The sequence below is a fragment of the Cydia amplana genome, chromosome 5, assembly GCF_948474715.1.
Source record: "Cydia amplana chromosome 5, ilCydAmpl1.1, whole genome shotgun sequence".
Classification (NCBI taxonomy): domain Eukaryota; kingdom Metazoa; phylum Arthropoda; class Insecta; order Lepidoptera; family Tortricidae; genus Cydia; species Cydia amplana.
Window position 1 is genome coordinate 18845713 of NC_086073.1, and position 22873 is coordinate 18868585.

At 39.3% G+C, this 22873-nt stretch overlaps 1 protein-coding gene across 2 annotated transcripts in view; it reads left to right on the plus strand.

Moving 5' to 3' along the window:
• The window catches only part of LOC134648311 (SUN domain-containing ossification factor), an 80180-nt gene extending 57806 nt beyond the window's left edge, over positions 1-22374 (plus strand). Inside the window, exons 1-3 of one of the 2 annotated variants that reach the window (XM_063502804.1) lie at positions 11082-11354; positions 17826-19815; positions 20915-22374. In XM_063502804.1, coding sequence (XP_063358874.1) covers positions 11263-11354; positions 17826-19815; positions 20915-21892 — 3060 coding nt within the window. In that variant the 5' untranslated portion in view covers positions 11082-11262 and the 3' untranslated portion in view covers positions 21893-22374. Of the gene's footprint in view, positions 1-11081; positions 11355-17825; positions 19816-20914 lie in introns of those variants that run through there. The other variant, XM_063502803.1, reaches the window with a different exon arrangement.
• Positions 22375-22873: the final 499 nt, after the last annotated feature.

The following is a 22873-nucleotide window of genomic DNA, read 5'->3' on the forward strand; positions in this document are numbered from 1 at the left end:
ATAAATAAAAAGATATTTATTTTAAATGTAAAATATTACATATTATAACAATCAGGTAGATTCTAACCTAACGTCAACTAGACACTATCATACATATATGAACACACGTATCTACTTCTACATATATATATATATATATATTATATCTATCAAGTGTAATGCAACTCAATGAGTTAGTATGCGCCAGACGCCAACTGTCCGGTTTTAGCACCGTCGTCCGTTCGCCGTCCTATTCCCTCCCCCTGCTGACACATCGGCTAGACAGAGACAGATTTTGAGTCCGTTATAGGTTTTCAGAATCCCTTTGCATTCCTTAGCCTTTGAGTTCTAATGAAAGGTTTTATTAGTACGTACCTATAGTATTTACGGCCCGATTCTAACAATGCTTATAAGAAGTCACAGCGGTACGACACCGATCTGTTAGTGCCAAAAGTGACATTTCTTCACCCAAAAAACATCACTTTTGACACTGACAGATCGGTATCGTAACGCTGTGACTTCTTATAAGCATTGTTCGAATCGGGCCGTTAGAAAGCAAATATGTGTTTCTCTTTCTCAGAGAACACGGTCCTACCAAAACCCACAAACTTTACCAGAACCAAGTTTCTAGTACAGTCGCCATCAGATATATCGGTGCGGCCAAGGCGCTCGCAAATATCTGAACACGCCTCTGTTGTCAGGACGTTAGAGCGCGTGTTCAGATATTGTGAACACCTTGGCCGCTCCGATATATCTGATGGCGACTGTACAAGAACGTAAGAACGTAACCTCACGATTCTATAATTGTGTTATCCAATAGATTTAATCAGTGTCGCTGTTACACTTAGCCAAGTGCCATTATATGCGCCGTATATGGATAATTACGAAATCCTAGACTTTTCCAGGTCTAGCTCCAGGTTGAAACCTGTTAAATGAAATTACTTTCTAAATGTCATATATTATGTGGTAAAATAGAAAATACAACCTTATTGAAAGCTGAATATGGTTGAAAATCTAGCAGGTATGACTTTTTGAAGCAAAGATCACTTGCCCAATCACATTTATAAGTATATCATATAAGACAAGTCCCGCTCACTACGCGTGGGTGATCTAATGCAATATGTACATATTCATTTATTATGAGAGCGAGATTGCATTGAAGTTGCGTGCTTTTTTACAACACGTGTGCGTGCATAAATGATAAAACTTAGTACCTAATAAAAGTAAATTTACAAAAACAAACTCGGAATGTTGTAGGATACAATAATGTCAGATGCAACTTTTACTTTACAGTAAACAGATTCATTCGTAGGTAATGGAAAAGATATGAAAGTATTTTTTGTGCTCCATGTATGACGTATGAGTATAACCCTTCGATATTTATATGCGTCGAAGCATTGACATATATATCTCAGGACTACCCTTACGGGCAATAAGAATAGAGCATGAATGGGGCCAGTACAGCGGTGTGAAATAAAACGCTGCAACGCGATCGCTTGATGAGTTCGCATCACGCGCGCGCGGCCGCGTGATTGGTCGCAACTAGTTGCGTTACACTACACGATTGGCTCGAATTCCTGAGTGACACCACTGAACTAGTACCATTTTTAGTGCACGTAAGGCCAATCCTGAGATATAAGTAAATGCGTCAAAGTCTAGTCAAAGGTCCCACTTTGTCGCTTACCATAAGGACGAGATTTGCTTGTATCTTTATTTATACGAATAACCTGTCAAAGCGTCTTTATGGCGAGCGAGAAAGTGGGGCTTTTTGCTTGGAAACGACACATAAAGGGGCCCACAGATTACCAGATCGCCGAACGATATCAGCCTGTCAGTTAAACGCAAAAGGTGACAGTTCCGAACAACTGACAGGCTGACATCGTCCAGCGAACTGGTAATCTGTGGGCCCCTTATATCATTGTTCAAAATGCGGAGTCTAGAGAAGGCTAGTCTGCATGAAACGGTATAAATGACATCGGTATATCACGGGCAGGAACTTGTTTGGGATTAGAAATGTTATTAAGCTGCTTAAATACCTTCCAGGCAAGTTTCGAAACGTTTATTCAGGCATATAGTTTTACATAATAGGTCATAAATCCTGTCTTTCTCGTTCTTCATTGATGTCAAACTACTGTGATGTTGGTTGGTAATGGAATACTGGTACTAAACACCTGGTGGCCCTACTTTCCACCCAAATAAAACGCCTGGCATTGTTATATTTGAATTAAATACATAATTAGCTATAATATCACACCAAACACAGTAAAATCAACTGAAGGTGTGGAATTTATAGAGCCTTCAATTGATTTTACAACCCCAACCCCAACATTGTTGCCCAACCACTGTCACACCCACCGCTGAACAGCTGCCAGGCGCCCGGATTAATTAATAATGATCCCATCAAAAACATTACATGTAAAAAGGTGCAAGTCTCGCAACGCTTCTACTACAAAAAAGTTTTGAGATGTAATGTGAAACCAAGTCGGTTATTTTAATCAGTGCCAGGGGGTGTTAAAACTGTATCAAATATATATCTTTAATTTTTAATACGTATAATGACATGGCCATCGCACGGCTGCATAATGACATAAGGATCATCGTCACTTATTAAAAATATTTCTAATTGAACATAACGCTAGCGCTAATTGCAGTTCGAGCATTACACATATTTACGAGTACGGTACGAGTAAACGTGACTGATATTGCAATATTTTTAGGTTTTCTATGGCTTGATAAGCTGAAAACGACTTATGTTTAAAATTTGAAGCTTTTGGGTATACTAGAAGTACCTTAGAATTATGATGATCGTAGGTGAGTGAGTGAGTGTGTCAATGTCTAAAATAAGGAACTTTGACGTACAATAATTCTTAAACTACTAGTTCAAATTGAATGTTTTTGAGAATATGTATATCTTAAGCATGTTAAGCCCTATATATTACTGAAAATTCAGGGTTATAGCTTCAGCCAGCACAAAATTACAGGACGTCGAAAATGGCCTGAATCGCTTCGAGAAAAGGATGGTACGGCCGTGCCTCTTTGTTTTGCTCGACTTGGCGGGGGCACTGCCGTGCCCCCAGATAGTATGGTACACTAACTAGAGGGATTTGGTTGCTGTATAAATTGCATACCTATTTCCGTAGCTAGCTCTCCGTCTAATATGGATCTCAAAAATGTTTGAGAAAAAAGTCGATACTCAAACGTTCCTCAAATGAAATTATTCTATAGATACAAAATGATGTACCCAATGGAACGAAAACAAGTAATGGTACTTAAAACTTAAATCTGCATTGCTTCTTTCTTATTCAGTTTGCAATTTATTATATTAATAGCCAAGTTAATTGTTATTGGAGGTCCATTCGTTATCTCTTTACATGAAATGCCGTTTAGTATGTATTGGGGCTGCTATAAAATATTGCTATAAATTGTTTTAGATGGGTTCAATTGACTCGTAAACAATTCTTCTACACCCTTTTGATCAACTAGTTTCTCTGTAAACTTGTCTTGTACAGTCGCCGTCAGATCGGAGCGGCCAAGGTGCTCACAAATATCTGAACACGCCTCTGTTGTCAAGGCGATAGAGTGCGCGTTCAGGTATTGTGAACACTATGGCCGCTCCGATGTATCTGAGGGCCTACCGCGAACCACGTTCGACGTGTTGGCTCTCTGTCGCACTTGTAAATTCGCACGTAAGTGTGACAGGGAGGCAACACGTCGAACGTAGTTCGCGGTAGGCGCTCTGATGGCGACTGTATATGGTCATCCGACCTTACGAGACACAGCACGCTTTCTGCTGCTTTTCATTAGTGTCCGGCCGAAGTTTAGGTTTCGGCTAAAAATTATGTTTCGGCCGAAGTTTCGGTTTCGGTCAAAAACCTGCCGAACATTTCGGCCGCGTCAAAACTGTGTTTTCTGTAATGGCGTTAGCCGCGAAAGCTGAAGTTGGTTGAATCCGGACTCTGGTACTTGAGAGCTGTGTCACTTTTTGTTTAGTAGGTACATGTATGACATCTAAGGTCTATTTGGGTAAACCCAGATACTTAAGAATGTCGGGTAAATCCGAAAATTGACTGTAATATTTCAGTTTATGATTTATTACTCTCGAGAATTTTCCCATTCAACATATTCCAACTGCATCTGACAATGAACTGTCACAGCGCCTATAATTGGTATGGCGCGAATTGGCCAATAGTAGTGGCCAATAGTAGGCCGAACCTGTCTGGTCTGCCCACGGGGGCCGTTGCACTCGAGAAAGCTTGCCCTGATATGACAATATGGCGTCGCGGCTTGTGGAGGGTGTTAATTGATGAAATTATGAAATAAGCTCACGTCGGGCCTATGGTCTTATTATATTACTGGCTGTGGCTTCTGCCCTCGACTTCCTACGCGTAGAATTAGTATTTCCATGTCACTTCCATATCAAATTCCCCTTTTCATACCCTTTAGGGATGATTTCCGGGATTAAAACTATCCTATGTCCTTCCCTGGGACTCCTGAAGACCAGTGAAAACGTGGTAATACCTAACAGAAATACAGACATGAAGAGTTATTCATTCAAAACCTTTGATTCGAACAATATTGCAATAGGTAAGTACCTATCCTGTGCATGTTTTTCGCGTTTACCCTAAAAATTCGCATCATAATCATTATCCAATCGTTTTATGAAAAACGCAAGACGAGACGGTTACATGCCCCATATGTTCTCTGACCGGGTTAGATAGGTAGGTATGCGACGAGTTTAATGCAGTTAGGCTAGGTTAGCGGTCATTTAGCTGGAACGTGAGCGTAACTCATTAGCGAGCTGAATTTTAATTACTTAGGCCATGTCCATGTTTGTAGGTGGCCAATTAAGCTGAGGTAATCTTTTGAGTATTCAATAAATTAAAACGGGTCACTCGCGTATTTTTAAGTCGAAGATTGCTAGACATACGAGTATACTGCTCTATACGAGGATCTTCAACGGGAGCACTGAGGTGAAGCTACGTCGGTCCACCATCGCGTGCTCCCGCCGTTGCAGCATGTGGTCACGACCTTTTGAAACCACGTGGTTAAAACCTTTTTAATGTTTGACAGTTTAAATAAATTAAATTTTTAACAAGCAGAAACGTCTGCGACCGATGCTATTAAGCTTAGAATAAATTTAAAAGTGGAAAAATTACTGTATTGGGTGATACTTGAACTCACGGCCTCTGGATCGATACTCCAGCGCTCTGCCATCTGAGCTACCAAGACCTCATCCATAGCCAGCGAATCTTTGCACCATATTATGGGTCTAGGGGACACCCTAGCGACATCTACCGTAAGAGCGTTACACTTCTTAAACGGCTACCGGAGTTCCAAGTCATATAAGCTTAAATCAAATCTATAACACAAACCACGAATGCATGATTTAACTAAATCGACATATTTAATCATGTATTTATTATCCGCTGCGCTTTGGTCATCATTATTATAATGACCATATCGACATGTGTAATGGCGGCTATCGGCATTTAATGATCTTATCGACAGCCGTTCCTAATGGTTAATTGCAATCAGTACATAAGCTAGTTCCACGTGATAGCATTAATAAGCTTATTAGCCTGAGACCGAATGCTAAAATGCATATCTACGTTAGAAGTTGAATTAAAAGCTCTTTTAGAACTCAGGTATTCTAAAAATTCCTAGGTTTGTCGCTTTTGGTCTTGACTTTGTGTCTATTAGGAACCAAATATTACTAATAAGTGTTGAGGTACACTCAACACTTACTAGTAATATTTGGTTCACTACAGTCACCGCACGGGATTGTTACGCCATTTAGGGTTCTAGCTAAATTAAACTGAGTACCAACAACCAATTTAGCCAAAAACAATCACAGAGCGTGACTGTACCTATATTTTTTTACCACTTCTGCGACTAATTTCTGTCTTTTTAACTCTTTTTCACTTGATTGTCATTACTACCTTCTCTTTTATTCATCTCATTAATCCTCGAGATTTACTTTCATCACTAACTTTTAATTTTCTCTTATCTTCTATTTATCAGCACTCTTCTTCTCCCTTATTCTTCTTACTTCTTAGAACTTACATTTGCTTTTATCAGTCCAAGTAAATTCCTTACCTTATCGGTAAGATTTGTTGCGTAACCGCAAGCCATGCGCAGGAGTCAATGCGCGCACGAGTTGAGTGTGACGTCATATGGACGCCGGCGTGTGTAGTATAAATTAATAGTGTAAACAATGCTAGTATTAGCAATAAATAATGTATAACGATTAAAGAGCAATGTCCCGTTTATCGTAGATATGTTTATTATATTTCTTTGAATATCAAACCAAATCAAATCCAAATTAACGTCGTCGTTAAATTTTTATCATTCAGAATCATTATTTAAAAAACAATTATACACATTTGCGTCCAAACATTCAGATTTCACAAAAATTCGAACGCAGTTGTATAATCTACATAACCTAAAAAATACAAACATATAAATGGTATACAATATGAAAGTAAACATTAATCAATTTAAATGCTTGCAATGAAAAGTTACCGATTTTTGGATTAACAATAATAGAGTTGTGTAATTCAACGACTTCCGCGATTTACATAATTTAAATTGCATTGTAGATGGATTTAAACTTTGAGCTTACATTTTACTTGTTGTAAATTCAATACATAATAAGACTAATTTGAAATAAAAAACGCAATATAAATGTGACAGACGTTTTATCAATTCCCTGTGGTTTTTGTTCCATATTCCATATTACTTTATCAAGAGCTTGGGAAACAGAGATAATAAGGTTTAATCGATTTCGCTACAATCAGTTCAATAGAATATAGAATCATCCATTCTAATTACGCAACTAAGTAAACGCAATTACATTCAAAGTAAAATGTCTTATGTAAATCCTTGGTAACAGATATGTATACATTTTTCAACTTTATCTCAAGGCAATAGAGTAAAAAATGTGTATATTTTAGTGGCAGTTAGGCCGTATCGTAGACTAAACGATGTAATCGGGCCAATGAAGACAACAATTGAATACGGCGTGCAAATCGTGCAATGAGATCATTCATTCATTCACCTACAAGTTAATGAATTGGCGACTGTGCCTATTGAGACAAGATTTTTTGGCGCTCGCTTTAAAAAAATTGGTTAATTGCGAGACATCAAAAGTTCCTTTCTTTTAACCTTTTCAACGCCAAGAGCCACTAAAGTGGTCGAGTGCTGTCGTGCCCATGACGCCAACAGCCACTAAAAAGGCTATGACGGACGCTGTCAAAGCAATTTTCCTGCTGACAGATAAGGTTTATTTTCGCTCTTCATATTGCAACCATTTGGCGTATAAGCCACATTTTAGCATGGGACGAAAAGCGTTGAAAAGGTTAATAATATTAGAGAAGCTCCTAGCTAGAATATAACGATATTCAAGCCGAGTATTCCCTATAATCCTATTATTCCTATATTGGGTATCGTTTTGTCTACTAATCACTTTGGTTTCGTGATGAATCAAGTTTCACGACCGTTTCTATTAGTCCTGAAATAAGTAGGAGGTGGTCACACATCGCTAATAAAATAATCGACTTACCCTGATATACATTAAGAGCCCATCAACGTGCACACTGCTAAATAATCGTGATTATGTAAATTTAACGAATGATATTTAAAAAAAGCGGCGAAGTGCGAGTCGGACTCGCCCATGAAGGGTTCCGTATTTAGGCGATTTATGACGTATAAAAAAAAAATACTAGATCTCGTTCAAACCAATTTTCGGTGGAAGTTTACATGGTAAGTAGTACATGGTAAACAGTAATGTACATCATATATTTTTTTTAGTTTTATCATTCTCTTATTTTAGAAGTTACAGGGGGGAGGGACACACATTTTACCACTTTGGAAGTGTCTCTCGCGCAAACTATTCAGTTTAGAAAAAAATGATATTAGAAACCTCAATATTATTTTTGAAGACCTATCCCTAAGATACCCCACACGTATGGGTTTGATGAAAAAAAAATTTTTGAGTTTCAGTTCGAAGTATGGGGAACCCCAAAAATTTATTGTTATTTTTCTATTTTTGTGTGTAAATCTTAATGCGGTTCACAGAATACATCTACGAGGGGTGTTCAAAATATTCTCGGTATGAGAATGAAAACAAACAAGTACGAAAAGTTTGATATTTTTATTTTTCAATATACTCCCCCCCTATGTTCATACACTTAAAAGATCGATCAATTATTTTTTTTAATCCCTCGTAAAAATATTTTTTATCTTTCGTGTAAAAATGCTCCTCCACTGCCGCCTTCAATGCTTCATCGTCAGAAAATTTATTTCCACGCAGATCCTTTTTAAGATTGGGGAGCAAAAAGAAGTCGCTGGGGGCTAAGTCCGGACTATACGGTGGGTGAGTAACAGTTTTAAACCCACATTCAACAATAGCTGCCTTGGCAATATGAGCAGTATGGACGGGGGCGTTGTCATGCAGAAGCAGAATACCTTTGGTTAACTTTCCTCGCCTCTTTTCTTTAATTACATCCTTTAATTGACGTAGAATGTTAGCGTAGTACTGTCCTGTGATATTTACACCTTTTTCTTTATAATCGATTAGTAATACTCCTTCACAATCCCAAAATATCGTGGCCATGACCTTGCCAGCTGAAGGGATGACCTTGAACTTCTTGGGATGAGCTGAACCCTTAATGTGCCACTGCATGGACTCTTGTTTACTCTCTGGGTCATAATGATGAACCCAGGTTTCATCTCCAGTAACTATTCTTTGCAGCACCTCATCAGGATTTTCACCGCACAGGTCAATAAAATCGGAACAACAAGCTACACGCATGTCTTTTTGAAGCCGAGTCAGCATTCGCGGAACCCATCTTGCACTTACTTTTGACATATTAAGATGGTCATGTATAATATCATGTACGGTACCAATAGAGAGATTGGTTACTTGTGCTATAGATTTTACCTTCACTCGACCATCTTCCAATATAAGTTTTTCCACTTTATCAATATTTTCTTGTGAAGTAGCTACTACAGGCCGGCCAGGTTTAGGGTCATCTACAATACTCTCCCTTCCGCGTTTAAACTCGCTTGACCACTTTTGAATGGTAGATAAAGAAGGAGCAGACTCACGGTAAACACAATCCATTTCCTCTTTTATGGTTTTTTGATTTTTACCCTGTTTTGTCAAGAATTTTATCACGCATCGATGTTCTAATTTAGTTAACATTGTCAATTCGCACATGATGTTCATGTTTGTTCAGCAATTGCAGAAAAACAAAAGACTATCTCGGTTCGAATTATACTTTTTATTAATGTCAATGAATAAACCTTAGCGGCCAGTAACGAAAGAAATTTTAGAAGAGGTCGTAAGATATCAATACCGAGAATATTTTGAACGCCCCTCGTACTTACCAAGTTTCAACAGTATAGTTCTTATAGTTTCGGAGAAAAGTTGCTGTGACATACGGACGGACAGACAGACGGACAGACAGACAGACAGACATGACGAATCTATAAGGGTTCCGTTTTTTGCCATTTGGCTACGGAACCCTAAAAAGGGGGCCGTTACGTACTGTATCTAGTATTAAAGTACCTTTTGAGTAAATCAAACTAGTTTCTATGTTGCTGGATTCGTCAATCTATAAACTCAAAACAAAAACGGCCGTTTTAACTTTGGACGCATAGATTGACGAATCCAGCAACATAGAAACTAGTTTGATGTATTCAAAAGGTACTTTAATAATACAAGATACAGTACGTAGCGGCCCCCTTTTTTAAATATCTTTCGTTAAATCTGAATAATCACGATTATTTAGCAGTGGCGCTAGTGTTCACGTTGATGAGCTCTTAAGTTAGAGAGTTTAAGTAGTTAAATATCGGTCGCACAGACATTTGTTTTAGTTTAAAAATTTGTCTCCCGTTGTTGCTGCTTATAATATTTATGCGTCACTGCTGTGAGTGCTGTAATGCTGTTACACATATATTGTACAGCGAGCTGCTACTTTGCATTTGCATGGGCATATTATGAATGAATTCAGTGACCATGCAATTTTGCGGCTAGCTTGCAAGTCGCAACGTCATGCCTTAGCTCTCTTGCCGCCTACCTTTATCGCAACCGTAAAGCATTCTTATTTCTTTTCTAACGTGTGAAAGATTTTGTCGCGTTCGTAAAAACATGGGCGCGTCATAAACGCCACACTGACACATTGTTCAGCCGGCAAAGAGTGAATGGGTGAATGATATAAACAACCACCTCATTGTTCCGAAACACGTTCAGGGAATCACGCCATTGTTTCCACAGTGTAACACTACAACGTGAAAGACATTTTTATACCTAAAAAAAATTGTGTTTTGAAAACTTCTTCGTTCCTTGAGAAACGAAAGTGAAATATACCTAATAAATATACATAATATATCGAACTTGTGACAAAAGTGACCACAAGAGGATTCGTATTGGAATATTTATGAATTCGTGAAATGCTGTGAAAACGTCATATTAAAACGAACGTGACCATTATGAAACGTCATTAACATTACAAATTTCAGTCTATATGAAAGCATTTAATCTGACAGAAAGTCCTTCTAGAAAACAAATTGCGGAAAACGCCCGCACGAAAATTATTCACGAAACTGACGTAAAACTGGGGACCGATGACCCTTAAATTCTCGCTGACCCTTTTTGTGACACAGGCCAACTATATAAGAACTCAAGAACAGGAGTACCTCTAAAGTTCCCAAACTATAGGACCACAGGATGTCTTCAAAGATTTGAAGCAAACACTCCATAATAGAAAACAAACTGGTCCTACCATAAGCTAACAAGTCATCGAATGTTCGTACCACGATTAGAACCGTCGAGCAATAGGTACAGGACACTAAAGACCCCAGAAGAGCATAGAGATACCCAGCCGCGTCGGGTGATAAGTGATAGATATCTGATCGAACACTCGGCGAACAGAAGATAAATTGGTCCTAATACCATATCTTAACATCGTGACACAGAACTTAGGTCCCACTGCTGACACTTGCCACTCCCTAAAGCCACAGTGTTTAAAGATACCCAGCGGTGTTGAACGATAGATGCAGTACGTGCAACCACACTTACTGTTACGATATCGAGCAGAAAAAGTGCTCCTACCATATCAATACGAACGCCATTGAGCGTTCCTGCTTCGATTGAAACCGTCAAACACAGGCCGCCGAAGATCTGACCATAGCGCTTACCAGGGCCACGAAGCATCGAGGATAAGCGGTCGGCTGTGTGTGATAGGTGCACGGTGGCGCCAATGCGGCGGCGGCGTGGCGATGTCGCCGCCGCGGGCGCTGCTGGCGGGCCTGCTGGTGTGCCAGCTGCTCTCTTACGGCGGGCATCAGGGGCTCACCAAGATATTCTACACGTAAGTACTGTTCTAGCCCTGTCACCTGTTGCTAAGTCTACGTTGATGTCCCAGCTGCTCCTACAAGTACAAACAGCAACACTCTTAACTATCCATGGGTGGACCTTATGCCTTTTGTAATAAGGTTTACGAGGTGTCAGTTAACAGTCTGGGCGAGGGCACCAGGGGCTCACCAAGATCTTCTACACGTAAGTACTGTTCTAGCCCTGTCACTTGTTGCTAAGTCTACGTTGATGTCTCAGCTGATCCTGCAGATACAAACAGCAACACTCTTAAGTATCCATCGGTGGACCTTATGCCTTCTGTAATAAGGTTTACGAGCTGTCAGTTAACAGTGTGGGCGATGGTACCAAGGGCTCACCAAGATATGAAACACGTAAGGATTGTACCAACTTCCAACCCGGTTGTAAGCCACATACGCAGCGGCAACCGGGCTGCTGCCCTGCTGTTTCATGATGATGTAAGTTAGCGATTAGGCGGTAAGTATTTATTAAAAGCATCATATGATTGGGCGGCGGGTTTTGAATATTGACTTTGTATAATTTATGTTTAGGTAGAAAAAGGAACGTTAAAACTGTATACTTATATTTAAATAGTCGATCGTATTAAATTGAAGTGACATGACTGAACTGAAGAATGAAAAAGAAACTAATTTAATGATTAACATTCCTAGTTACTTCACCATTGCGTGCAATTGACCAAAAAATTATATTATATATTTTGCCTTCATAAAGTTTCGTAAGTACTTATTCGTTTTTATATATTTGCCTGTTAAAATCGTGCATACGAACTGTTTGGACGATTAGAAATTGACAGGCAATTATCGTTTGAAACATCCTCATAACGCAAACTCGCGTGGTAAAAATAGATATTTAGCATAATTATATCGACACGGTGGATTAGGCTTGGCTTGGGACATGAGCAATTATTTATGCCTGACTTAAAGTTGCGCAATTGTTGCGTTTCGGCTTGCATAATGTTCGTCATCCCCTTAAGGCTTACTGCATACTCAAGTAGCCTTAACATCACTAAATTTAGCCCGCTGCATAAAAAAGTATATCAGAAGATTCCAGGTTCGAATCCTGGCAGGGTCGCCATGTAAGGAGTGGCGTCAATGATACAACTGTTGGTGTCTAAATACGAATACATTCTGTTAAAATAACGCGTATATGCTATTATATACTACAACTATACGTGCGTGTGTGGGTGAAGCATACGAGGGTGAATCAAAAAGTCCTTAGAAATAGGGTCAAAAACAAACGAATATCATTTTTATTTTTTTTACTTTTCAACATAATTTCCTTCTTGTTCTATATATTTATTATACCGTTTTTCAAGTTTTTCTAATCCATCATAAAAAAACGATTTTTCTTGAGCCTCAAAAAACTCCTCTACGGCACCCATGACCGCGTTGTTGGCATCAAATTTAGTTCCGCGAATGTGCTCCTTTAGTTTCGGAAACAAGTGGGAATCACTAGAAGCTAAGTCTGGCGAGTAGGGCGGATGATCAAAGATCTCAAAACCAGCTTGGCGGATTGCAGTGAAAGCCATTTGTGATCGACGAGCCGGAGCATTATCATTGTGAAAAAGCACTCCCGCACTCAATTTTCCTCGACGTTTTTCTTTGATTGCTTGACGCACTTTTGGTATCAAATCGGTGTAATAGGCACCTGTAATGGTTTTTCCTTTAGGCAGATAATCAATAAAAAGGATTCCTTCTGCATCCCAGAAAACTGAGGCCATAACTTTACCTGCTATCGGAAATACTCTAGATTTCTTTATTGGAGGGGAGGATGGCCGTTTCCAGGACATGCTTTGCTTTTTTGTTTCAGGGTCAAAATGGTGAACCCATGTTTCGTCCATTGTTACGAAACGACGATAAAAAGTGTCCGGATCATGCAAGATTTTCTTTAGATTCCGCTTCGAAACTTCTAAACGCAAGTCTTTGTTAGCCTGCGTTAACATTCGCGGAACCCATCTTGCTGACACTTTTTTAAAACCCAAAACATCGGTTAGTTGAATGTACACTACCAAACGAAATCTTTAGAGTCTCTGCTATGTATTTAATTGTTAGTCGCCGGTCGTCCAAAACCATTTTCTCAATTTTTTCAACGGTTTTTGCGTTAACTGAGGTAGAGGGTCGGCCGGAGCGGGGGTCGTCTTCGCAGCTAGATCTGCCTCTTTTAAACTCGGCAACCCAGAAAGCGACGGTGGAATAGGGTACAGCACTAGTGCCTACGGTTTGCTGAATATCCAAAAAAAAATTCTTGGTAGTAATTTTTTTCATACACAAGTACTTTATCACGGCACGTAACTCATTTTTTTCCATAATGGGACCTTTTAGTCGACTTATTTCGCAAAATATTGATTTACCATGTAACGGCGGGAACAATTCGAATGAAACCAACTGTCAAATATTACGTTATAATGACAGATAAAAATAAAAAATAAACTTCATTTAAAAACTTTTTATAAACAGCCAGTTCTAAGGACTTTTTGATTCACCCTCGTAGTTAGTACATAACACTACAACAGACACGTCTTTTTAGGGCTCATTTAGACGGTGCGAGAACTCGCATGCGAGTTTCATTACATTGCGTTATTTGATCTGTCGGTTGAATTGATGTCACCTCAATGGTCTGCAGTGTAAATAAAATCGTATACGAGTTCGCGTACCGTCTAAATAAGCCTTAAGTCTCCAGGCAAGTAGCTGCTTGACCCTTTGAACGCCACGCCTATCGTGCGCGGCGCGACATTGTGAACCTTGTCGGAATGCAGGAATTTTGAGATTGGGTTGCAACCGCGCGCGTCAGATAACTTCTCTGGCGGTCTGAGTGAACAATCTTGTTGTTTATGTTCAGACAGACGGCAGAGGCTCGTCCAGATCTCACGGCTTGTAAACAAGTGTTGCCGCAGTAATACATAAGCATACATTTGTCAACAATGTGTTACCGTGCATTGTCGTGATTTTAATGTAGGTAATATAGATCATTTGTTATCTGCAGTAAAGATTAATTGATTGATTGATTAAATGGAAAAAATCACTGCCTCAGGCGGGATTCAAAATCCCGGGTCTGGGACGTTCGCCAACTTAACAAACTGAAGCCATCGAAGTTTTCCAGATAGAATAGGTATATATAATTTCATGTCCTATAAACCTAGTGGCACCTAGCTGGATATTTTTGATCTATTTGAACACGAGTACATATGTACTCGCGTGGTCTATCTTTTAAGACTGATATTTTTAAAAGGAACATGGCGGCCAAACCAGTGGATAAGATTTAGTTTAGGTTATACGAGTAACTGGCAGTCATGCGTGCAGTGCGACTCCCTAGACGTGGAATGAAGGTGCATGTCGACAATCCGCAGGGAACGTGCGGTCATGACTTGGTCGTTCACCTTGGCTACAAACACGGCTTACACACCGTTACTGGAATGATAACTTTATCATAATCCTACCTTTTGTTTGGGTAAATGGTAAGGCGGTAGAATATTGAGACGTTGCTAAAATAAAGTAAATAAACATTGGTATTAATGCATTAGAAATTAGAAAGCTTATCTAACGTTGAATTTAATATTGTTTCAACAACAAGTTTTTAATAAGCCTAACGTCGTATCTCAAAAGCTTACAAGCGGATGTCACTTTTTGACAGCTTTTGTTAGAAAGGGACTTCCACTTGTATTACAAGTTACAAGCTTTTGAGAAACGGGCCCCTGGTGCTCATCATGCTAATGTCAATAGAGGTGTCACTGTTTGGCGGGAATCAGACAGATCTTACGGACTCTTGCTTATTGCTACGAGTATGTGTCGAATGATTTAAGTCGGAAATAAACACGATTGTGTCACAGAGTCACAGACAGAGCTAAACTCAAGCAACATCACAATAGCCCGGACGTTGACTCCCACGGGATCTATAGTTATTTGTACAACAAGTGATCAAAGTTTGATATTTCTTCGAGTGCTTATTTTGAGTCCCGTGCAAGCGAAAGATTCTATAATAGATTCACGAGCGTAGCGAGTGAATCTAATTTAGTATCTTGAGCGTAGTAAGGGACTCAAAAGCGCACGAGATGTAAATAACTTTGATCTCGTGTAGTACACAACATTTTTCACCTCAGCACAGTGAGAACATACCTATTAGACAACTTGAAAAATGTAATCCTTCTTCATCACTTAATACCTGCACTCATGTTTTCTTAAGATATACAAACAATTAAGTTTAATTACCGCAATGGAACACAAAAACAAAACGTAATAATAAATTCCAGTAAAATAATATAGAAATAACAAACATTAACTGACACTTCAATCGCCAACTTTGACAACAAAAAAAATCTTTGTAAGATACGGTCCGAATTGCGGATACGTACTATTTGTCAACTATGGTAAAAATTCTTAAAAGTAAAATAATTAATTTTGCGTGATGATCTGTGTATTTTTTGAGTTCGTTATTTTAATTGTACAATAAAATACCTAAAATATAGTATTTTATCAGTTTTTATGAAATCTTAAACTTTATTTTTATTTATTAATTATTAAGAATTCATACTCGTACGTGGTTTGGAACGATGCGGTCTGAAGTTTTTCGGGGGTCTATTATAAACCGTGAATATACTGTTGAATGTCGTTTTAACTTTTTTTGTCTGTTTCTTTTTGCTAACAGTGTGAAAGGGACAGAGATAATAGAACCCAAGTATTTCGAACTTTTATTAGACCCCGCATGTTGAAATGACATTTGACTATAAAGGTCACTTGAATGTCATTTTGTCTCACTCAGTGAGCAAAATCGCATTTTGCTCACTGTTTTTAAGAATCAAAGTACCCTTGTTCGAGCTGCTGAGGTGAAAAATAAATTGCCCGTCTGTACAAGTGTACATGAATATGGGCGTGATTGTCTCAAATGGCAACTGTTTGCTTTCGTTGCGTGTTATTTAATAGATTGGTAACACGAATTGTATTACTATTGCTGATGGTTGCTAGTGAAATGATGATGTTCAATTTTGTTTGCGTTGCTAGTTAAAAAAATTAGAGAATGACGAGAGTCAATTTAAGAATTTGTCAGTTGGTAAAGGTAGACTTCCGAGCAAAGCGGCTCCGGCGTCACTAACGCAGCGACACTGACGCGGCGACAGAGCGATAGTATTATGCAGTATGGAAGTGTATGACCTTATTATAGTGCCGTGATATAAACTTTTGATGTCACACGAATTGGCCGCGAATATGCCGCTCCCATCCAATTGAATGTATGCTCTCATTTTAAAACGAAACGCTCATATCTCATTTTAAAACGAAACGGTCCCTTTGTTGAGACTCTTGAAAAATGAGAAATCGACTGAATTGTCAGATTCTTAAAAACAGAGTCAACAAGGGCTTGAGTCTTAACCAACACTAGATAAACCTACGCAAAACTTTAGGTAGATCGGCTACTCTGGCTCTCAGGTGTAACCGTCACAATAATGTACATTGTTTTGTCACTCAGCTCTGTCTGGACTAAGTTACTGCATATTCAACACTTGTATGGAAAGTGCAAGTGACAAGATGCTCGTACTTTAGAATGCAACTTTCAGTTCTATATTGTATGCTACAAATAGTATGGACAGGAGAATTGTCTAACTTAGTTTTCTCTTGTCTCTTCAGTATTTTGAGATACAAATACAAGAAGCGTCCGGTTGACGTAACTGGTGACCGAAGAGCTGGCGGCTTCCTCGCACAACGTATCAGCATTGCGATACAGCGAGGAAATGTCGCCAGCAACCTTGATACAATGCCTCAAGGGCCTATTTTAGATTTAAGTTATTTATTAATTTAGCTTAGTATAGGACCACTGTATATATGTTTAATGTAAATAAATTGTTGTTCCAATGCAGGAATATGCAACAATAAGTGTAGACCGATACCTAATAGTTAAATTATATTTACATAAGACCTGAAATACACTTGTAAGTTTTACTTACGTAAGTAGAGACAAAGCTATTTGTTAGGATGAGATAACGATATTCATCTCTCATTCTGTAGTATATCTGTGTCCTTACTTACGTAAGTAAAACTTACAAGTGTATCTGGGGCTAAATCAAGTTATAAATACGTGATTTCTAACATAACTCAACGGCTTCCGTACATTATATTTCGATATAGTTAACATATAGCCCGTATTAAACCAATTAAAATAATGCCCGTATCCATCTCGAAGGGCCATAATTGTATTATCCATTGTAATCGTTTCCAGCGATTAATTATTCTTTCCGCCCTAATGATACAGGACGTTTCTAATACTTTTCGGTATTTATATATCCTATTTTTTACTTGCCCGGGATATGAAAATAAATGCAGGATGTGCGATTTACTTTGTGTGTTCTTCATCTGCTTTGTTTTTAAACTCTTCCCGTAATTATATATTCATGATACTTGCGATAAGCACAGAATAAATGTCTACATAACATGTCAATAATGTTTGTTAATTTTTTTTTCAGATTACCTGACACTGGACAACCTCCAATTCTCATCTCGCTAGCGGACAACGCGAAACTAGACTTGAAAACTCCCGAGGACCTGTTGTTCGTGAACGACTCCGAGCAGCACAACGAAACCAAGACCTTCACCATCGTAGACGGCAGCGAGGTCTTAGAAGAAAAAGAAGCAGAGAAGGATGCGGCAGAATCTCACCTCGTCGTCAAAGCTAAACCTATGCACGAGGTGCGGCAGACAGAAGATGCATTTCACACCACACCACCCCCTGAGGAACCCGCAGAATCTCAAACGGAGGACAACGAGGAGAAACCTAACATTCCAGTCAAACCAGAAATGCCACAAGAGGACATACCCTCGTTCTCGGAGTGGGCGCAGAAACAGCTCGCAGAGGCGGAAAAGAAAGACACTGTCCTGAACCACTCGAGTCAACCTAGTCATAGCAGTACTAACTTTAGCAGTAAGAGCACAAAACTGCGGTCGAAAAACTACGCTTCGCCGTCGTGCGCGGCCAAGGTCGTGGCCTGCAACCCCGAGGCCGGCTCCGCCAGCTCCATCCTGTCCCCCAACAGGGACGAATACATGCTCAACACTTGCAACAGTCGCATCTGGTTCGTAGTGGAGCTCTGCGAAGCTGTTCAAGCGCAAAAAATAGAAATAGCCAACTTCGAGCTATTCTCGTCCACCCCTAAAGACTTCGCCGTCTACTTCAGTGATCGTTTCCCGACGCGCGAGTGGGCTAGTGTCGGACAATTCACGGCCAAGGACTTGAGAGACGTTCAAAGTTTTGATTTATATCCGCATCTGTTCGGAAAATTTATCAAAGTCGAACTCCTGTCGCACCACGGCTCCGAACATTATTGTCCCGTTTCGCTGTTCAAAGTGTACGGGACCTCGGAGTTTGAGGTTTTAGAGAAGGAGAGCTCGCAGCACGCCGCCCACATCGATGACGACGACGATGATGACGAAAGTATTGACGTTCCCGCTGTTCCAGTAGCAGAAACCGAACCGACTAAAAACCTGTTTGGTTCCGCGCGAGACGCGGTCATGTCTATAATGAAGAAAGCCGCACAAGCGTTAGTCAAAACAGAAGTTCCTAAAAACGTTTCAAGCGAACACAACGACACGTCGACGGACAAAATGTACAAAAGGTGTTGCTCCCCCAGCCATATAATAGTTTGTGATAATTGTAGTGAATCGCTCTACAATGAAGTGTATGAACTGGTTAGTTGTAGTTCAGATAAACTGACTAATTTAGTGCGTCAAGTGTTCCTCCGTGAGACTCTGAAGTGCACCAGTATATGCCAGCCTTTCGGCTTGGACTTTAAAAGTACAAAGACTATCGAGTTTGCCGAAGAGCGCGTGGCATATATGAACGCATTGTTTCCCCCTAAGTATTTAGCCGCGTTGTGTAATATTCTCGCAATTAAAGAGAAAAAAGTAGTTTTAAACACTAGTTTCGAAACCGAATTGAATGTTACCTCTAATTTGACCGTTGACGAATCGCCGCAGAACGTCAGCAGTGAAACGAACTCCGAACAGGACGTGAAGTTAGTATCGCTCAACAATGCTTCGTCGGACGAAGCCAACGAGACAGTCGAATCTGAAGAAAAACCAGTTGTAGTCGAAGAGACCGTTGAGAGACCAGTGCCAGTTGAAATACCAAAAGAGGAAGAAAGTGAAAACGAGCCGGTAGTCGCGGATGATAAAATCGTCCAAGAGAAACCCGAAGAGAAGCAAATAGAGAACATAGAAATCAAAGTTGATGAAAAAGATTATTCCAAAGACGGTAAAAATAAAATTGAAGTGACTACCGAGAAAGCTAAAGAGGTGATAATTCCACCCGAGGAAGGGAGTGAGGGGTTGTTGGAGGACGCGCTGTCGGACTTGGATCAGATTGCGGTGGACCCGACGCCGGGGCCGGCGTCGCAGAACCAGCCCCAGACCACGATCCAGAAGGAGTCTGTGTTCCTGAGGCTATCTAATAGAGTCAAGGTGGGTTTTGTCTTTTCTTTACTTGTTGAAACAATTTTGACATTATGTGTCATACTCATAAATATATTTGCAAGAATTTTACAAGTTTATAACCAATCGATAGCCCAATTACTATACTTTGATTCATATTTTTGAAGTAGGTAAGTATTCTCTTTTCATTTATATTTGAATATAAAAAAATCGTATTTTAACGTACTTAACTATTCAATTTATCCAAATATTAACAAATTGTGCACTATTCAATTCTTACGTAAGAACAGAATACACAAATATAATGATAATTAAAGATGTATATCATCATCATGATGTTTCTTTATAAAAAGGCACAGATTATCTCCCCTCTTTATTTGTTTTTTTCTTCTATTTTCCGCGTGTTTTATTCCCATTAATCTATGAAACCTTGACCATATTTTTTTTGCTAATATAGCTGTTTTAATAGTAAATAACTAATTTTAATTGAAGTATTTGTTAAAACCCATTAGGGGCTATTCATACATTACGTCATTTCAAAATAGGGTGGGGGGTCCTGGATATCGGATGATGGTAGCATGACGTAGGAGGAAACGGGGTCATTCGAAGCATGATTTTTGGATGATTTTTGGGGGAGGGGTCAAAAATCGACAAAAATAGATGACTTAATTTATTAACAGCCCCTTAGCCTATTTTCCTTTCCGTGGCGGAGCCTTTAGCAAGGTTAATTCAAGGTGAGAAAGTAATGTCACGAGACGTTCCGGGTACATTACTTTTTTTTTTCTTAGCCTCTTTGAGTGTCCCACTGCTGGGCAAAGGCCTCTCCACTGGTTCTCCATAACTCCCGATTTTGTGCTTCTTCCGGCCAGTTGTAAAGACATTACTTCCTAGATAAGAATCCTGTTGATTACATATAATTCTTGTCTCGCCATACCTGTCTGGTTTTCTTTGGTACTCAGTAGGCATAATAAATTATCTAAACAAATACACTTCACCTTATTATCAATATCAGCCATACAAAATATAATCTATGAGAGTTAAAAACAATCTTGATTCAAATCCCGTAAGTAGCAAAACACCTTCCATATGTTATATATATGATACTAATGTGACGTTTTCTCAATTTCAGACGTTGGAGCGCAACATGTCTCTATCCGGCCAGTACCTCGAAGAGCTGAGCCGGCGATACAAGAAACAAGTCGAAGAAATGCAGAGGTCCTTCGAGAAGACCATGCTCCAGATGTCAGAGGAGCGCAGAAAGAGCAACGAGATCGAACAGAAGTATCTAGAACAGATGACCACCCTCCAAGACCAACTAGCGCAAATGACCATTGCCATGAAAATCCTAATGGAAGAAAGAGACAGCTGGTTCGGTACCATGACCGTCTTCAAATTCATCATCTACCAAGCGATCCTCATCGCGGCCGCATTGTACTACTTCAACAAAACACGACCTGAACCTGTAGTCGTACACGTTCCTAGGAAGGTTAATAAGAAAAAAGATAAACTGAGAAGAAAGTCAGTGGAGGGAGTCAGCGGGCATCAAACCCCATCAGCGAAGAAAAGACGCCCGAGCGAAGAGGCCTTACGAATAACAAGACAGGCAGTAGAAGAAACCAATGATGACGAAGGCGAATGGCAAGTTGCCAGAAAGAACAGAAGGCGGAAAACCTCAATAATACACAGAGCTTTAGAAGACTCCAAAGCTCAGTACTGCAGACAGGACAGCATGGGCATGCTTCAAGAAAACCCGATACCATTAGACGAAGAGGAATTCACTGCTCCCGTACCGGAGCCAGTGAAATTCAACGAGGTCGTCCAACCGAGACATAAAGTCAACGGGTCTATATTCAATAATCTAAAGAAGACTAGTAAACGAAGACTGTCATCACCCGCTTTCCTAAAGTCCTTATCCAGACAAAGCATTAGAAGTACTCCAAGTCCTGTATTGAGAAATGAACCTGTGTTCAATGGTTTAGGGAAAATATCTTCGGAATCTCCTACTGGGAGCCTGTGGTCACAGTCTACGGAGATGTCCCAGAACGGACAGGCGGAAGGTGGTAAAAAGAAGAAAAGTTTGAAGAACATTATTAAGAAGTTGTTTTGAGACTTTAACTGCTTAGGAGGCGGGTCGGTTTCAGATTTGTGATGAAAGTTTGTCATGAAAATTTGTGGAGTGTAGAAAGAAGTATGTAATTTATACATAAATTAAGCTATGTATAATCAGTGTTATTTATCAATTCTACGCCACATTCGTTTAGGCATTATTGTATCCGCCTAAGATTATCCAAAAGTAAATGTAAAATTTTTTAGGCAATAATTTCTATGTTATGAGAAACATCGTGTTTTAGGAAATTATTAATTATTGTGAAGGATAATTATCATTTTATTAATGACGTCACATAAGGCTATGTGGATATAGACATCACAACTTTGAAACCAAATCGCGTATTTAATTGTGTATATTTTTAATTGCTACGAATCAGCTATTGTAATTTATTTCCTCGCATTGTTTTTAAATTATTGTTAGACCTCAATAAGGTGCCAATGTGATAAAATTAGGAGCCTAATATACCTTTAGCCTGTTGCTATATGAGTATGCTTGTGTTGACAGTTGATACCAGTAGTTACCTTGGACGTAAAACTTATGCCTCAAAAAGTTTTTTTGCAAGATTTAGGAATGTTAATACATATTATTTTTTACTATTAACGAGCTCTTTTGATCATTTTAAGATAAAAAGTGTATCATGTTTCTGTTATTCCGTTCTTTATTCTTTTCCTTATAATTTTGCATGACGGAAAAATGTAATTCAATATTGAATCTTGCATGGATGAATAATATTTAATAAGTTACTTTTTCTACCTTTCCAAACTTACTCTGCACCGAATTGGCATTACTACATTACCTACTTAGGTACTTTCTTCTTTCTTTGATGTAAAGTATAACATTAACATTTCCAAAATCTATAGTAATGAGTGTTTTGCAAAAAAGGGCCTTATGCCAATGGCATAGAGTTGACAGTGGATTGTATTGCATGCCGGTGACTACTGGGGTCAACTGGTGTTGTTTGGACAATAACGAGTGAGC